At 39.8% G+C, this 19,692-nt stretch overlaps 1 protein-coding gene across 1 annotated transcript in view; it reads right to left on the bottom strand.

Moving 5' to 3' along the window:
• LOC141002610 (polyprenol dehydrogenase) overlaps window positions 1-16,658 on the bottom strand; it is a 40,502-nt gene extending 23,844 nt beyond the window's left edge. The window contains exons 1-3 of the mRNA XM_073473967.1: window positions 16,521-16,658; window positions 15,164-15,271; window positions 2,435-2,503 (exon numbers count right to left, since the gene is read on the bottom strand). Coding sequence (XP_073330068.1) covers window positions 2,435-2,503; window positions 15,164-15,271; window positions 16,521-16,626 — 283 coding nt within the window. The 5' untranslated portion in view covers window positions 16,627-16,658. The remainder of the gene's footprint in view (window positions 1-2,434; window positions 2,504-15,163; window positions 15,272-16,520) is intronic.
• Between the last annotated feature and the right edge of the window lie 3,034 nt (window positions 16,659-19,692).

Raw genomic sequence — 19,692 nt, 5'->3', positions numbered from 1 at the left:
TGTTGTCAACTCCACCAATCAGAACTCAGAGAGTACTAATGTTGACCGTTAGAGCAGGTTTGCTTTCATGTATTTATAAAATGTGGTTATTAAACACTTGTAACAAAGAACCTTTTTGTGTCTTATGTTATGTAAAAACAGAATTTTCATGTCAGCGTATATAGGCGGATACCAATGCATCTGTCACAGACCAATATATAATTCAGGTTCTACCTTTTTTCATCACCAAGTAACAACGAATTAGCATCAAAAAATGGGTACTGAAAATGTTTGTAATCACTAGTTTGAAGGTCAGATTGAACCTTTTTTCACTTTCTAATGCAGCAAAGCAAAATTTGAAAAGAGAAGAAATTGTGTATGTAGAAGAGGAGAAACTCACAGAAACCAAATTATGGCAAAAATAAACAATAGCAATTGGTCTTTGTGCGAGTAATGTGAATAGGATCTTTATTATTCTGCAAGCTATAAACTGAAATTAAGTTTGGCAAAGTTCAAAGAACCAATACATACCCCTGGTATTTGTTTTGACTTGTAGCATAGCTATTTTTCAGAAAAAGAACACATTTAAATTAAATTCATTTCTTCTGCAGTGACAGTGCTTCCTGCATTGCGGTTCTACAGTGAGCATTCATGTTTTGTACTGACTGCTGATGTCAGTCAACTAATGTAACTCAGGAAATATCTATTATACATGTATCACTTTATTTCCAGGCAGGGATCAGAGAAGCCTCGCCAAGTCTGTGCGACTTCTACCTGATCTAACAATAAATACATTAAATATCTTTCAACTTTTAAAAAGAGATTTCAAACACTACCCCATCTGGCTATCATGACATTCAAACAGTTTTGAACAAATTACATTGATTTTAAACAGCTTAGGTATATCTAGTACCTGTTGCTGTGATTTTATGACAGTCTTTATCCTTTGCCATTGCTCAAATGACACCTGAAACATAACATAGCTTGCTAGAATACCTCCTGTCAGGATATACACAGCAGTGAGTGTGCGGGAGTTTGCCAATGGCTCAAAGTAACACTCAAAAAAATTCTCTATTGAGAATGAGGGCTGGCTGGCTTCCATACAAATGTTCTAGCACGATGTATCCTACAACATCCAGAACGCATAGCTTAAATTGCTGAAGGTAGATGGCTACCTGGCTATGTGAAGTTATAAGTGGCTTCAAGCTCTCAGGCAATCTCTGGCCTTTCATGAAGCTGCAGCTCTGTGTGTGTGATGCTCTGAGGATGTTATCTGCATACTCCACATACAGTTGTGTTCTGATGTAGCTACACACTAAAAACTTGTTTATTTCCAGTTACGGTTTGTTTCCAGTGTACGGAATAGCTTGTTTTGTCTTTTGTTTTAACGCTGTGCACAATATTGAAGCCGCTTTCGTATAACAATGGCGCCTGAAATGGAAAAACTCTGCTTCTTTTTCTGTGTGCATTTAAAACAATCGCGATCGGCTCTCGCCTGCTTGCCGATTGCATTGCATCAAAAGACATCTGCGTGAGGTTGGGCTTTTCCCAACTTTCCCCTGTCGTGCTGCAGGGTGCCTTTTACATCTCTGTAGCTCGGTGGGAGGCGCTCTGGTGCAATGGCAGGTCGCTTTCAAAATGAATAGCAACCTATCGCTCTCCCAGCTTTTGAGTCTGTATGTGTGAACGGCTTGTCATGGAAAAACTGTCAAATATGCCGTCAGTGTATGCTACAGTAAAATTATAAAGTTATTATTTATTTCTTTAAAATCGAAGTCATCGCCCTGAGGTAAACAGCTTCTGACAAGCTCTGCAAGCTGGTGAGGACTCAAGGCCGTTCGTCTCAGAAAAAATAACTCATGAGGCTTTTAAGTCATCAGCCTATGTTGGAATTTATGGTGCTCTGAAGGTCAGCCAAATCAATTTCTCAACATGGGAGTTACACAGAACACTGTAAGCTTTAGTCAATGGAGTAATAAATCTCTGCGCTGATATCATTTGTCTCCTCCCATCTCTATCACCTCCTCTGCACCTCCATTTTCCCTCCACCTCGTCTTTCATTTTTCCCTCTTTTATTGTCCTGTATTTGCCCATTTGTCATGTTCTCCTCCACCCCTCTGCCTCCTTCCATGCCTGCACTCCTCCCCATCCTCTCTCACAGGTTGCTCCCCTGGTCTTCTTCTCGTAGCCTTTTCCCTTGTATCCTCCTCTTCACGCCTGACATTGCAAACCCAGCATGGAAGCACTGTGTGCGTCTGTATGAGTGTATACCTGCAAGTGTGCAATTATGTGTGTGCGCCCGGAAAAGACTGTAAAAACAAGCCTGAGGGACACACTGCTGCAGCTCTGCCCTTTATCTTCACACACTGGCATATGAAAACAACTACACACACGTGTACCTGTGTGTGAGTGGTTGTGTTTGTGCGTGTGTTCTCACACACGTTTGCAATGTTACCTTTGGCCTCTTTGTGCTCTTCACAGATCCGTCTGACGGCTTCCAGACCCTCCTGTTCATCCCTCCCACCTGAAGGACGACACACACACAGATAAATACAATGTGGCCCTCAGAGTCTTTTAATAAAATAATACTCATTCAGCTTTGTGTTGTGCTCTTTCATCTTGTAGAAAACATATTTCCAAGAGGATCTTCAAATGAAAGGAGTGCTCGATGCAACCATTTAGCCCTTGAGGAAGAGCTGCAACCCTGGTTTCAAAGACTGCACAGTACTTCAAAAAATACAATTAATTATACCATCAAATATGCATAAGATATCAAATAAAAAAGGAAGCCTGACGGCTAAATGACACGATGATTCAAGCAATACTAACAAGAAAATAGAAAAACTTTGCAACACTGTAAATGAAGGTCATGTAATAAGCTTTAGTTAATAGGTATTAATGCACTTATAACCCCTTTTAGGATAAGATGCTTGAGTTTTAAGGAACAGTTCATCCAAAAATGTGCGTTCGAGCTTGTGCATCTACTTAAGATTTCAACTTGTAAAAGCGTGGAAATAACTTTCAAATCAATTTGGGATATCGGTGCTTCTGGAGATTTGGATTACGGCAGACAAGCTGTCCGGAGCCATTGTTGTTTTCTGTTGTTTTCAGATGTTTAGCAGAAAACAGAAAGGCTGTTTTGCTGTGAAGCTCCAGAAATGATTTGTGGATGAAACTTCACCTGACTTTCCATTGGCATGATGGCGAGCGGATAATGACTGAATTTTTTATCTGTAATGTAATTGTTAAATATTTTCTACTTATTTTCATTGCTTTATCAAAGTCAATAATACTTTATTATTAATTTAGTAGCAGTTAACTATGCACTTATTAACAGTTGACATTGCTTCCTGCAGCTACTGGAGCTGAAGGATAATGGCTCATTAAGGTTAATTTAGTCTGTTATTAACCCTCCAAGACCAATTTTAGGGCGTCTGACTCGCCTGTATTTATTACATTTTTCCGACCCTATTCTTGCAGTCAGTATATCAAGTGCCATCTGTCATTTGATTCAGGAGAAGCTTACGTTTCAATCTGGCTCATTTAAAGTCACACTTTCACATTTACTCATCTGAAAACGGATACATCTACCAGATTTTATTTTAAGGCCAGTCAAAATAGAGTGTTTTTTGACTGTGAACTCAGACAGAACCTCTGGAAGTTAAGGGTTTTTTTTACCCAAAAACATGTACTTGGATGTTTTAGACTTCCATATGAACCTCTGTCTTCATCTGACCTTTCCTAAGCAAGTTACAGTACAGCCATTTATTATAATATTGCCCTCAGCGTTTTCTGTGAAAAACGGGTGTAATCATATATTTCATATACCGATGATTACAAAGATTACAGAGGTTATCAAATCATACAGAGGGCATTGAAGCAAAAATGACGCTTTTCAAGAGATATGTTATCCAGTATACATACAAAAAAGTAGCTTGTCTACAACCATTTACCATTGGCCTAAAGGAAGAAACTGCTCGGATTTCCTTAACAAATCAGAACGTGATGGCGTAGTCACTTTCACGACAACGCCTCTGAATGCCCAAACAAGACATGTGTAATATTATTGCTAAGGGAAAAAGAAACCCTAAAAAGACTATTTAAAGGATTAGTGGTTCAAAGGTTACAAGAAGGATTTGCACTCCGTTAGTAAAGTAAGATAAAGCGCACAAACTTTACAACTGGTGTACTATATAAATAAAATCCTGACAATACCTTATGTGTATTGTTAAATTAACAGGTTAAACAATGGGTCAGTTTTCCAGAAACAACAAAACTGTTTGTTACTTTAACATTAGATACAGTGCATCAGGCTTTTTAAAATGCTTTTAACACGCTCAGACACCCTGCTGAAAGACACAGACATTGAGTCTATAACTCTAGGACAGACTTTGCTTACAGAGCTTGTCTGCATACAAATGAAGCCTGCTCCTATGAAAGAGAGAAGAAAATATTTGGTACCAGAATGTGAGAAAGACAAATGGAGGAGAAAGAGAAAGAGAGCTGGTGTCTAATTTACTGAACCTCATTTTCAAAAGCACCATTCAGAGGGCACAGATAAACACAGCCAGACTCGCACTGCCTACAAATCAGTTCAGACCATTAGTCGATTAGTCAAGTGATTTGTCAATCCATAAAACATTGAATGACAAAACATTAAAACATTAACTGGTTCCTAGTTGTCGAATGCGCTACACACTGTACACACACAAACTCTCCTTTTATCCAAACTCATACAGCCCACAGTACATGCACACTCTCATTTTGTCTCTGCACACACACAAACAGACACACTAATCTTGGATTATCACGCAGGCCTTTTTCAAGGGCACAGCATCATTTACCCTGATGCACTACGGGTCAGGTTGGGCTGAAGGATGCGGCTCTTCTGGGTGACGTGGCACGGGGGTCACACAAACACACACACAAACAGGACAAGCAGACAGTGATCTCACACACAATGTCTTTTTTGTTGCTCTCCAACAGGCGCCTCTGCTTATAGACCAACAGCCACTGCACATCAAATTTCTCCATTAAAATAGCCACTGATTAAGAATATGCCCCGAGGTATTAATTTGCCTACTAAATATTTTGGGCTGTAAAATGTAACCTAATTAATTTACTTAAATAATCTTGCTGCAGCTGAACAAATGGATTAACTGAGCCTGACACAGAGCAAGAAAGTCCTACTCAAAAAGTTTACACCTCACACCTGTAATAAGTTCAATATTAATGTCTGTATGAGAGCTGAAGACATTAAAACTGTCTTATTCATACAATTTGTCCTGTTTCTTTACCTGCAAATGCAACAGATTTTAAGAAGAGTTATTTGTTTTAGCGATTTCTTGACAGCAGTTTATCAGCCTCTCGAGCGCCCAAAGTTTTTGGTTGTCATCTTGGTATAGGCATGATGGTCCCAAATCTGGCAACTTCACTGTGACAACAGAACTTTGAGATTTGGTGCATGCAGTCACTGCTCTTGGCTGTTGTTGGCAAAGAAAAAGCTCCAGCATGTAACTCTCACCAGTAAAACTGCAAACTAACATTCAGCTTTAAAGGCTAAGTCTTGATGCTCAGCTAGCTTAGACATGTCCTAACTTCTGTGTATTTTAATGTTCTCATATCACTTTTGTAAGGGCCAACATGTTTGCCAAAATGCTTAACTTTTCCTTTAAAATATGGACTTAAAGGTCATATTGATAACATTTTTTGAAGGGCCAAAAATTAATCAAGAGTCTTTGTAGTTGCCAGTTCAAGGGAAAAAAATTGCTAATTATGGTGTACCACACTAACGTGAGCTAGCTAGTGTTAGCAATGTTAATGTTAGCTTGCTAGTGCTAGCAACATTAATGTTTGCTAGCTAGCGTTCGCAACGTTAGGAACACTGGCACCCCTTGAGGGGACAGATGATTCAAACAATAGCAGTTTTGTGACGTGTATGCAATGAAAGGTGGCAGAATGCCACTTTGAGCGGCAGAATTATCAATAACACCTTTTAAAGAGATCCAAAATGGAAATAAAGTTTAAGCACTTTCATTTCAAAAGCAAACTGTAGCATTTCGAAGCACTGATTTATAATTGTCAGGTCAGTTGTGATGTCTTGGTGAATTTTTTAATTATGTTAATCCTCCTTTACAATTTCTTGTAAAGCACAGCATCATCAACATATTGGCACACAATAAACTAGAATTACCACCTCGTGGTTGTATGTCTTTACGCACCAGTCAAGTTGCAGTTTACATCCATGTCTGTACATGTAGTGAAGACGTTGAAGGAATTTAGAAAAAAAAGTATAAAGTCTAGTTTTTGGTGAAATGGAAGTGTTTTGTTAGGTCACAGTGAATTTGACCTTTGACCAACAAAATTGAATCAATTCATCCTTAAGTCCAAGTGAACGTTTGAAATTCCCTCAAGGTGTTCCTGAGATATCACATTTACAAGAATGGAATGGATGGATGGATGGTCAACCCCAAACACATAATGCCTCTAGCTGCGACTATGGCCGACACAAAAGCATACAAACTCAGTGGTGGGGCTGGTAGAGGCTGCTAGAAATAGTTGCTTTTCACAGCAGCTAAGCAGGAGTCCCACAAGAGACAGATTGAAATCAGTTTATGATACAGAAGCCGGATCACATAAAGAAAAGCCTAACAACCTGACAGAACAGTAACATAGAGGTCCCACAATCTTGGTTTATAGCTTTTCAATCAGATCTGTTTGACAAAGGGATTTAGGTTTGTTTTGACCAGAGAAAGATTAATGAAAAAACAGCTGATTTAAGGTAAGACAGATTGCTCCTGTTTCTGCACGTATATTTACTGATGTCACAAGCAGAGCAATTGTTTGTCAGGCTCTAGGAACGAAGCTTTGCTAATCAATAAGTGTATCAGTGGGCCGTGCAGATAATCATTGTACAACTTGAGACTGTCGGCTTGTCATAATTTAGATTTGGTAGAACACAGTGATGGTATTCAATGTAAGATAAAGTATTTTCTTGTGATTTAGCACAAGCAGATGGCAGACGGTAATAAGTTACCATTACTGTGCCATTTGTCCATTCTTGGTGTTGGACAATGTAGGAGGACGGCAGTTACTCAACACTCACAAGACCTGGCTTATTGGTGTAAAAGTGTACATTTCCTGAGGTAAATCTGATAAATCTGTACTTCTTAGGACAGGAGACACTCATCAGCAGTGTGACTGACTATTTTCTGTTTCGTCTCACGTTACAGATTTTGCCTACAGACAGAGACTTTTTCTTCCTATATAGCAAATGCAATAATGTAGATTTGAAGAGGATAATATATAATTTCCTGTGTGAGTTCAATTTATCAACCCCACATATCATATAATGTGTTACATAAACACAGTGCCAACCTCCTACATTTCATGGTTTTATGAAGTGTAGGAGGCTGGCACTGACGACACGAAATCTGCACATACTGATTTATTTAAGATATCTGAATTACAAACTGTTCTTGTCTGGAAATGAAAATGTTTTGTCCAACTAGCAGAACGGAAACACAAAGTCTTACTTTGATATTTAGGTGAGTGACTTCTTTTATACCATGACAAAGATGCATCACAGTTATCAGTTTCCTTGTTACATCAGTTACAGCGGTGAAGTCCAAAATGACTATTGTTACCAAGTTTTGGGAAATATCATATATTGTATTTTTATGACAAAAAAAATAAAAGCTTATTATACTCAATTACTCATAAGAATTGGCCTTCACACAGCACATTTGCTATTCTTGTAGAGATTGAAATTTTGTATGTATTCTTCAATTGGTGAAATCTACAGATGTTCCTTTGCACAACATGCATGCTGTAATTCATTTATTTCCAGTCATTATATTCACACTAGTCTCACACAGCCAGACCAATCTCCACAGCACAGGAGAAAGTCATCACTCTCCAACTTCTGATATATACCTCCTTGTTTTCCCTGTTACTCTGCCAGATTGTCTTTGTTTGTCCTCATGTGTTCATTGGATTTAGGATTTTTGCCAACTCCCTGTCTGGATTTGTATGCTGTGATTAGACCGACTTCCTATCTGAGCCTACCTGCTTCTTCAATGAAGACTTTGCCTTTTTGAATTTTACCCTATGTTACCTGAGTCTGTGCTTCAGCTTCAAAGACAACATTTTTCAACATAAGTTATTCTAAGTTTAATCATATGATCTTTAAAAGAGTCAGACTCATCTTTAAAAGGCATCATCTTGATTCCAAAACTGTTCAAAAACACTTCAAGCGCAATTGCTTGCTCAGTAATATCTCGCTCTGGTATTTGACGGTGCAGAGGCTCAAACCATAAACTCTCCTCACACAAGCACTATGCTACCACTCCACCTGAAATATGCATCCACTCCATTACCAAAGAGGGATCCACTTTACCATAAATATTCTCCCTTCATGAATTATCTCAACAGGTCGGGATATCTGAAATGGAGATACACTCAGAGTCCTGTGGGATCAGCTCTAATATGTCTGTGATTACAACAGACACTTAACCAACTTCTTCATGTATTGATTTTGTGTGTGTTATCATACGTGGGGCTCAAGTCTCATTTATGTTCTGCTCAAAGCGTCTCCAAGGATACTGTGACATTGACTCTGCGGTATACACGCTGAATAAATAAAGCAGAGTTTTCTTCAAAGTTTTGAAGCTCGTGAACTGAATGGAAAATGCAGTCTTACCATGGAAACCAAAAGAACATATTGACGTTCTGTCCACGGCATCTTGGAGGTTTGTTTGGATCCTGCCGTCAAAGAGCGCTTTTATGAAAAACAAACAAAGAAAACACTAATATTTTCACAGTATGACCTGTTTTTAAAAGCTCCTTCTCAGTATTCTTTATTCTCACCTCAAATTATCAGTGAGTTAACAATTATTTTTCTGCCATGAATCTGAAGGAGACTAAGTAATGGACTGACTCCCTCTTTCCACATACACAAATATACAGCCACTAATCTAGTTCAGTTGAGACTGTTGTGTTGTGGGGTGCAAACTTTTATTGCATACCATGAAATCCGTTTCTTGAAGGATGGCTGACTAATCTGTAAGAATAAATAGTTTTAGACTACAATATGCCTATTATTTTCATTATCAATCAACCAGCTGATTATTTTTCACCATTGCTAAGTCTGCAAAAAAAAGGGGGGGGGGGGACATGAAAAACACTCATCATAAATTTCTAGAGCCCAGAGAGATGTACTCAGATTGCTTCTTTTGTCCAAACAACAGTCCAAAACCCAAAGATTCTTCATTTACTGTCATAACTGACAAAGCAAAGCAGAAAATCCCTATATTTCAGCAGCTGGAAGCAGACATTTTTTAATCCGTAATTGAAATTGTTGGCAATTTGATTCTGAAGGACTACCGATACATTGACTAATTGCTGCGGCTCTAGACAACAATCACACTCAGTGCTTTGAGTCATCGACTAATTTAATTTACAACCGTTGCTGGTTCCCCTGTTCCTAGTGTTTCCTATGTTTTTCCCTACGTTGTGTTTCCAGTGCTCCCCTGTCTATCTAAGTATGTGTCCAGAGGATCCACCATTTCCACGGTTCCCATTCATTGTTTATGCAAGCAGACATGCAATGCATTCTTGTAGTGGAGAGTCACTTTTCGATAATGATGGGCCCTTTACGTTGCCCACTCCTCCTTTGCATTAAATTCAATTCTGGCTACTTTATGCAAATCAGGGGCGCCTGGCATGATGCATCGCCTCTGAAAACTCCAGATTCGGTAACTGCATGGCTTATTATTCAAAAAAAGTCTTCAGAAATACATTTCGCTGACCTATTTTGGTAATTAAACAGAAAATGTCCCACAGAGCCGCTATGTTGGTCCTGTTGAAAATCCCGGAGCAGCGGCCCATGAGTAGTGTCCGTCCAATCAGGTGCAGCTGATACGTTTTTGCGTGGTTACCGGAGGGTACAGCCTTTTTTGGTCAAGCATGGAAAGCTGGGAAGTGTTGCATGGCCTTGTGTCAAATTACGTCACTGTGGACACCATCTCTCTCTTTGTCATGTTGGTCTGTGTCTGTGCGTGTCCAGGTGTGGGAGTGGTTCTCCCATCTGGTTCTCCTGGCTCTGCTCAGTATACACACCTGCCGCTCATCAACTCATCAACCTGCAGTACATCTACCCCAGATTTCAATCCACTCGCTGCCAGATTGTTGTCTCCCCACTGTGGTGGTGCTTCTTGTGTCTTTGCTGTGATTTGCCTGCTCTAACTTCAATTCTCTTAGTGCCTCAGTATCATCCTCCTGTGCTTGTCTGTCTGCCAGCCATTTCCTGGTTTCTCTTTCACTACCGCTCACACCAGTCTCACTTCATTTCCCTCTGCCTTGCAATCAGCTTTTATCACTGCTCAACATCTTTCATGTCCTGCACTTGGGTCCAAACTCGTGTTCATAACAAAATGAGCGATTCCCCTGTTGTACCCCTCTTTTGTAGTTGTATTAAGCTGTATTGAAGGTTCTGCATGAATTTAATCATCTTTTATATATCGTTTATTCTTCTTCTGTGTTGATAATTCATGCCTAAAACCACTGCTTTCATTGTCTTTGGTAATAGAGGAGAAAAGCATTAGTAAAAGCTACTGCATGCGCAAAAAAATATAATTTTGACCAATTAGGAGTATCAATTATTGCAAATTCAGATCACGATGTTTCACCTGGGCATCTTAACCAACAACCTCAATCAGTTTACTTAGTTTACCGTTTAATTTGCCAGGGGTATGTACAATTAAAACCTCTCTATATTGTAAATTAGGTAATCAGGTGGTAGTCAAGAGGGTATTATAACAGAATGTAAAATGTAAACTCGCTGTTTAGCTGTTGCAAGTGATTATTCTGATGACCTGATGATTAAGCTAAGTTGAGACCAAACCCTGTGACTGTAGACTATTAAAAAGAATAAAAATAAAACTCAATCCTGTTACTTTTAATGGGAGCAGCAGAAATTACATCAGGCCCCACTGGAGTGTACATTTGAGAAGATGCTAACGGCAGTTAGCTCAGCTGCCAGTTATGGCGTGTTGCGGGAGAAATCTTAGATGAAAAGGAAAATGCACACCCTCAGAACTTGAATCCCCAGAAAAAAACCCTTAAGACAAAAGAACAAAGCATAACAATACAAACGATTAAACAGGATGTCATCTTACCAGTCTTGTGTCTGTTCCACAGAGAAAACTACAGATCAGGATATAAACGGCCTCAGAGACTGTCGGGCACATTATGATTTTGCCTGTCACTGTTCAACACATCAGTTGTTGTTTTTACCAAGCTTTGCCTAGCAGTTGAGTGTTGTCATGGGATTCTTACTGTAATAATATTTTCATTCACATTTAGGCAAGAACACACACTTGGGTTGCCCTGGTGTTCAAACCTAATCTAAGGAATAAATGTTGGCAATGTTCAATTCTGCAAACCACAAATATTTTGAAACTTTACATTTCATTTCAATGTTGTAACTGCGCTTTTGTTAAGGTTCAACACTTTGCTTATGCTCTTGTTAGGTTTGGGCACAAAAACCATATAGTTAGGGTTAGGAATAGGTCATGTTTTGGCATAAAATACCTATTCTAGTTGCCACAAACATGCTTGGAGACGTCCAACTTCCGGTCAAGGATATCAGGGTTCTGTCAACACAAACATGGCCAGAGATTGTTCTGAGGTATCACATATGTGAAGTATATGCAGACAACCAATGCAGTACGGTATACAGAGTCGCATGCACGTCAAATACCCAACCTGCTGTCTTTGTCTGCTTTGTATATCAGGAACTTAAGGTTTTAACTTCTAAGTAGGTAACAGCTTCAAGTCATTTCTGCATCTGAAACTGGAGTTACGCCAAAGATATACTGGCTTTTAACAACTTGTGTGTGCATGCATTATATCCTGCGTCCTTTTAACACTTTGGTTGTGCACCTCCTCAGAAATTAACACAACGCAATACACACATGAACGGTATGGGGCAGTGTAGGGAAGAATTGGGAGTCCACAAGCACGTCAGCAGGAGCAGGTACAGCAATTGTGGCGAGTTGGCAAGTTAAGGTGTGCCATCTGTTGATATCATCCAGGGACACACATAGTATATGGGCAAGTATTTAAACAACTAGGTTCATGACACAGCTGGTTGTCTATACAAATGTGTGGTTAAAAAGCAAGTATATTTCCGGCCTTAGGCTTCTGCTAAGATACACACTCTGAACAAAAGTACAGCCAGAAAAGCCTGTTTCAGCCACAAGTAGCTGGGAGATAATGCCTCTCTCTCGGAAGGGAATTTATTTTCTTCAGTCCCAACACAGCAAAACAAATGCCCACAGATAAAAGTTAAAGATAAAAGCTGAACAGAGATTCCCAACTAACTTTTGCACACACACAATAAATCAGCAGTGAAAACTATTGCTGCAGAGAAAACTCCCAGCCTCGGCTCACTGGCAACAACATGGCAACATCACACCCAGAATACAAAACTCTCTAAGAGCAAGAAGGAAGGAAGAGGCTCTTCCTGCAACAGTCTGCAAGGTGCAGAGAAAATTACAGCAATATGTGGACTTATCAGCAACAGCCAGCCGATATGAAAACGAATCAGTACCTCTGGGAGAAAAACATGTTCCTTGGTCAAAAACGGGCCTATTTCCAGATTCATCAATGTACAAAAAATAGTTAGGTTCAGAGTCAGAGGGCTCAAAAAAATGCTAAGGTGTGTGAAGGAGCCGAAGCCTTAATCACAGATGGAGGCTTGAACTGCTTAACTTGAAGGAGAAAGACAGGGGAGACATCAGAGGTGGAGTGATCAACATGTTTAAGCAAGAGGCTCCAGGGATACAGGAAGAGAGAGTGATAGATGCGGTACATATCCTCGGTAAGTACGTACTAGACAGGAGGCCAAAAAAAGGAAAAAAGATAGATATATTCATAGATGTAAACATAGTTGCACTGCATCTATCTGCGAAAATATTACTAAATAATTAATGGAACAATACCAGGCCTTGTTTTATGCAAAGCAGCCTCTCGTAATCCTAAATTTGCATTTAACACTTGGTTTGATTACAGCATTTTAATCCCAGCACGGCTCAAAAAGTCTTTACATCATCTCACAGTGGAGCATCACGCATATTTCCTAATGATGAAAACAAACTGTTTTGATGTTATTCCAAACCTTAAGACGGATCAACGGGATGTGAAGAACGCGCTGTTGACCGTCTGATACTAAGTAAGGATCTCTGACAGCGACAGGCTTTTTAAGTAGGCACACACACTTTAATATGGCTGGCACTGCTGAGCCCTGGTTTTGTTCACTGTACCATACACATTGCTTTATTATAAGAAGATCTGTGTCCTGGTATCTCAGATGGGTCATGGATCACACTCTATTCAGCTTTACTAACAAAAAAATGTACTGGGTTTTTTCCACTCAATCCTTTTGGAATCTAGCCATGCAGATAGTTTTTATCTTAATTAAGAGTTTAAGATGTTCACCTTTTATATTTCTACAGACCTCGGTGGCAACAGTATTCAAAGATGTTGAGAACCCTCCACAGCGAATCCTGTGTATTCAAGACCAGCGTTTGGAAGATATTTTGAAAGGTAATTCATTTATCTCCTAAAGTTGTAATACACACACGCACATTAGCCTACCCTACATGATGAAGGTTGGAAAACCAAAACATGATATTTAAAAAAAGCTAATGAATAGCTCACCTGGTAAAGTGCAGGCCTCAGGCAGGCTATTTAGATTTATGCTTTGGGTTTGAATCCACACTGTAGCTTTTGCAGCATAAAGTAAAATTTGGCCATCGTAAAAACTTTCATTTTGAACCAAAAGAAGTTTGTTTATACGTCTGTAACTGAAGTTGAAAAGACGTCTAAAATTACATTGCAAAAACTTAAATTTTGAACCCAGTGAGGATGTCACATGGACATCACAAGTGAATGTTGAAAAGACATCTAAAGAAAGTATTTTCAACATTTTTGGATATTCTCGGAACTTTCTCCACTGGCGACAAAGAAGTAGCCTATATTGGTTACTTTGCTCTGTATTTGTGCCAATCTGTCAAAAGTTTTCTTGACACATTTAGTGTAAATGGTAAAATCAGTTGAAACAGTGTGTTCAAACAGTGGCCAAATGTTGACAGGTAAGACACTGAGTAGCAGACAGGCTGGGACAATGCTGCCATGACACTTTTAACAAGGAAAGAATTTGTAATGTAATGAATGTTTTGCATTTAGTGCCGAATTTACTAAAGGGCCTGAATGATTTAGAATTTGCCATAGCTGCTATGGAAAGTTTTTTAAGTTTCCCCTCAGTAAATAACTCTCAAAATTGTGCATTTTTTCAAGGGAGTCTGGGGATATTACAGTTACTAGTTCGGTGTAAGATAAATATCTATTGCTAACATTGGCAGGTTAAAAGAGCCAAAACACATCATTTAAATTACAGTGAACCACATGAAATCGCAGTGTGCAATCCATTATTCTTGTTGTTGTGGCTCCATCTTGATGTTTCGCAGAGGACGTCAGTTGAGTAGATGGTCCTTCAATGTGACCCAGGACACATTCAAATACACACTGCTTAAAGAACGTGGTCATACATGGCTAAGACCACCTCCGAATGTGGTCTGAGTGATCAGATCTCAAATGCGACCAGATACATCTTGGGGGCATTGACACCTGTACTTAGAGCTGTCCACTCAGAATGGATGTTAATACCAGGTCTGAACAGGTCCATAAAATCAGAACATAACCGTTGTCCTCTACGCAGCCTGACAAGTCTCTTCAGTTCTCCCTGTATTACTGCTGCACAACTGAGCGAAACTAATCTCAGCCTGTTTAGCAGTGATTGAGGCATTTCCACCATCATCTGTGACGGTACAAGGCTCATTTCTGCCATCAGTTTCACATCTGCATGCAAGGGCTTTGACAGATCACTTTGTCATGTTTGCTGCTTTGGACAGCCAGGTCATTTTATTTTTATGTAGCATAGATTTCCCCTCTTATATCCATGTATGTTCTGACATACTTTCCGATACTGAGTTAGGCTGAAGTTTTAAGAATGGATACGGATGAAACTTCAAAATTCACTTTAATAAACTTGCGTTTCTCAATTATTTTGTCTTTCTTTCTCAGTGTCAGTGGTGGTGTCATGTTTGTTTTTATACTGTACCTATGATAACATGCGCCCCCAGTCTGGCCATGTGGCGGACTACCTCATAGCCGATTCCCCTGCCTCCTCCTGTCACTATGGCAACCTTCCCATCTTGTCTGGGCATCACTGGCAGAGGCAGAAGAGGACACACAGATATCAGGGAGAATGTCATTTGATAAGGCGGCTGCTTCAAGACGGGCCACTATTTCGAGACATAAGAAGTCCTTGTGGTGAGACCTGTGGATGATCTGTGAGACTTTATCTAGGTTTTTAAATTCCTCTGGTACAGCCTGACAATTTTGCTTTGCTTTCTTAAAGAATGTTGTATTGGACAGTTTCTGAGTCGCTTTTATACTGTCCCAAAAATGGATTCAAGAAATAAGCAGAATGGTTTGCCCTGTGAGCTGACAGCATGTCTTTAAAAGTATATATATATATATATTTATATGTGTGTGTGTGTGTGTGTGTGTGTGTGTGTGTGTGTTGTCCTTTAAGGTCAGTTTGTTTATTCAGTTTATTCAGTCATGAAAACAATGAGTGTGTTCATTTAGCTTGTGTAGGCAAAAACAACTGAGATATGGGTGCATATATGCATGTGCATGGATATGCAATGAAAGTCAATTGAAACGTGTCGCATTATTTTTTGGGGGGGACCAAAAATATTCATAGAACATAAAAATATCAGATATGTCACAGAATAAAATATCCAGTAAAACACTAAAATATCCCAGTATCCCTAACTCATTTTAAGTAGGTATTTCAATAAAATTCCTGCATCGATATAACTCCTTGAACAATATCTGTTAAGATATTACAACTAAGGCATATGGTTGTTAGCAATGTACTGCACTGTATTGGTCGAGTCGGTTGCACTGTCAATCCAGCGCCTGAACTGACCTGAAGCCGAGAAACGACCTGTTCCCCTATGGATAGCCAAACTAGACCAAACCGCGTTATAAAAACTGTCAATTTAAACCCACATCGCTGGACGACACATGTAAAGATTTTGAAGGACATAATTTGAAAAGATCAGGAAGCGATAGGCTCTTCTGTTGAATTCGGCAATCATAATACACAAGACAGCACTCAATTTCACTCATGTTTCGACTTTTACACTTCTTATAAGGTCTGGTTAGCTAGCGTCAACATAGCTTTAGTTAGCCGTTCACGTTAGGCACCACGGTGACAGCTCACACCGAGGTAGAAATCATTGCTTCCAGCTAAATGTACTAATTAACAGCAAAACCTAACACTTATTTTCTTTCTGTGGCTGCTGACTAACCTACACCGTCCATGACTGTTAATAAGACCATACGGCTGTCAGGTTAAGGAGTTAAGGAGCGAGACACTTGACTGAACTTGAAGTTGAACTGACCTGGCAACCTGAAAGGTCTGCTGAACAGCTGCACCAACACAAGCCTCAAACCGAGCAGGTAAAGTCTGATAATTGGAAGAAGATGAGACCGAACAGCAGACAACATCTCTGCCTGGTCTTGTCATGAGTCCTGCACCGGAGCGAGCGGTGCGGAGGAGGAGCTGCTCCGGGGGGAAAGGCCAGTTCCGACTATGGGACACGTCCCAATATGAAGACGTCCATCCTCTCTTTCTTCCTTGTCACATCTTTCACTGAATATTTTCTACAGAGAGACAGCAGAGAGTATGGGAGCTTATTACCGCCTGTTAAAGAAAAGAAATGATGAAAACTAAAATATTAACATGATATGTCATAATTATGATTTCTTTTTTTAAAGTGATAATTTATATGATAGAAAGTTGAAATCATGAGATAAATAGGCATAATTATTCAATATATTAAATCAAATAATCATAATTATGTGATAAAGAGTCGAAATTACGAGATAATAGTAGAAATTCTGGGATAAAAAGTCACATTATGAGATTTAAAAAAAGTCAAAATTGTGAGATAAAAGTCATAGTTATGAGATTTAAAAAATCCAAATTATGAGATAAAAGTCAAAAATAAAAGTCCAAATTATAACAAATTATCAGATAAAAAATTTGAAATTACGAGATAAAAGTACATTTTTTTAATATGATTTTTTATTAGTTTTCATCAACGTTTTTTTCTTTAGCTGGCAAAAATGTGCTTCCATACAAGAGAGTTATTGAAGACCTCTTATTACTAAAGCCTATTTTAAAAATGGGCTCTTCTTTAAATTGCCTTCTTGACTAATTGTCCCGACAGCCAACTGACTAGTTGACCTTGAAAAAAAAACGTATCTCTTCCAGGCTGCAGCTATCCATCACTTATCTGTGGAGGTGGAATTAGTGTATGATGGAGGGGGGAGTCGTCGCTGCTGCTTGGCTGCTTGATGTGCCGTATGATCCCTCTCAGTAGATCCAGCATATTGCTCCCTTCAGCTCACTGACTATCTTATTAACTGCTGCCAGATAGGTCACACACCACAGAGGCAGCAGAGGCATGACACACCAGTTTGATCCATAATTTCCCAGGATATATGGGCTTTAAGAACATGTCTCTGGAGCGGTGCAGCTCCTGTCTGCAGCTCTCCGCCTGCACTTTCTGCTGGATGTTAGGTTTCCCTCTCCTGGGACCACCTGAGTCCATGAAACCAGTCTCCTCTTATTAGAGACGAGTCATGCTGCTGTGATAATTAGTCAAATAGGACCTCAGCTGTGAAAATCGTGACTTTTTTTTTCCTACCATCTGAGCACAGATTCCTCTGATTTAATCAGCACAAAGTTTTCCCTAAGCAAATATGCAGAAATAAATGTGGGATTTCCAATAACATCTGCTACACCAGGGCAGCCCAAAGTGGGGCAGGCGGGCCAGAGAAACATTTGAGATAATGTTAAGTTTTATCTTCTGAGGTTCATTTCATTTTCTGCGATTGAGTTTCGTCACTTCCACCTCAGCCCCCTGACAATTTTGAGCGCGGGGCCTCAGTTGTTTCAGTCCTGGAGTGATCACATTTTCCAGGAGCTAAAGGATTTGTTACGATCTACATAAATGGAAGTATATAATTACGAGAGCTACGTCAACTACAAAGAGCCAGACTTCAATGATGAGAGCATCCTTATAAAAATATGCTTATATGAAATCGGCGGGTTTATTAATGAAATACATTCACCCACCTGTTTTTGAATGAGGCGTACCCTCCTGCAAGAGCTCAGCTGAAAGTAGTTACAAGCTGAGAGTAGTTACGTGAATGCTCGTAATTGATGAGTTATTAAAAGAGTAAAGTTGCCATTCAACCTTTTCATCTTTGACAAATGTTTATTTCAGTCTCATGGAAATAGAAGGAAAGGACACCTGCTGCGCTGAGTCACCTTTCCTGAGCAAAATGTTAAAATGCTAATGGCCATCACCAAATCAATCCTGTGTGAGAGTGGAAACTGATTAAGGGTGATTAATGAATCTACATCTGGTTGCTGTTAAATATAGATTGCCATGGATAAACAAAAAGTATAGTATTAACCCTATTCGACAAGAATATCTCATGATATCCTGCCAGGGCGTTTGATTGACAGCTGATTGACAGATACCACAGGACCGAACACTCGGCCTAAAAGAAAGAGACAAAATCAGAATCATTCTTTACCAAAAGAAGATTTTAGGCCAAATATAGGGCCTATGTTCTTGTCTATACAACACAAATCTGAAGAGACAGCCTGCTGCTGTGATGGATTGTGTTTGGCCAGCAGTGCAGAGCCATCGGAATTATCACTGGCACTCAAAGTAGGCCAAGCGCAGTCTCCAAGTCCTTCATTTCAACTAAATTACAATCATCTATGTTAAAGACAGGTCTGGGCCATTCACAGTCACTTCCCTTTTTTCCTCTTTGGCAGGGAAATCATTAGTATTAGTTTGTGTCTTGCCCGCTATCCAATGGTTAAGGTCAGGCGACACTGACAAGAAGTTGGCCCCGGTTATTAAAGTCTGCTTAGAAGGCAGTTAAATGAGCAGCAACATAAAGAGACTGTGTCATCATCACCGCTCCTCTGATGGAGGCTGAGCTGCGGAGGCTGTGTATTTAAATGTGCACGTGTTGCTGCTAATGCGAGCTGAGAGGAGCTGAGTGTGTGTGTGCGTGCACATGTGAGTGTTTGTTCCGCTGCAGCCTGAGAGGTTGGGAGGTCATCGAGGCGCGCTGGCCTGCTATTGTTTAAAGGAAATCGCATCTCACGCATGACTACTGGATGATTATTTGGGCTGATGGGACATCAGGGAGACAGTCCTTTACAACACACAAATGAAGACGTATGTACACACACACACACACACACACACACACACATATGAGACATGCTGGGAACAGGAAATGACAGGAGGGTGTGTGATGCAAATAACATGTGAACAGCATCAAAATAGCTCCAAACAACAGTCACCTAGTCTTATATGACAACCACTGGCTGGCTGCAAAGCCCGACTTGTCTTATTTAGTAAATCCAGGCTGACAACAGCTCGATGGGATGCCTGTGTGTGCGTATGTGTGTGTGCTGCCAGTTCAAATGTAATCTTCATTTCATGTTTCACATAGATTTATTCCTGGTGGGAAGAGAGG

This window comes from Pagrus major, chromosome 9 (genome assembly GCF_040436345.1).
Source record: "Pagrus major chromosome 9, Pma_NU_1.0".
NCBI lineage: Eukaryota > Metazoa > Chordata > Actinopteri > Spariformes > Sparidae > Pagrus > Pagrus major.
This window is presented reverse-complemented; position numbering and strand designations above follow the sequence as displayed.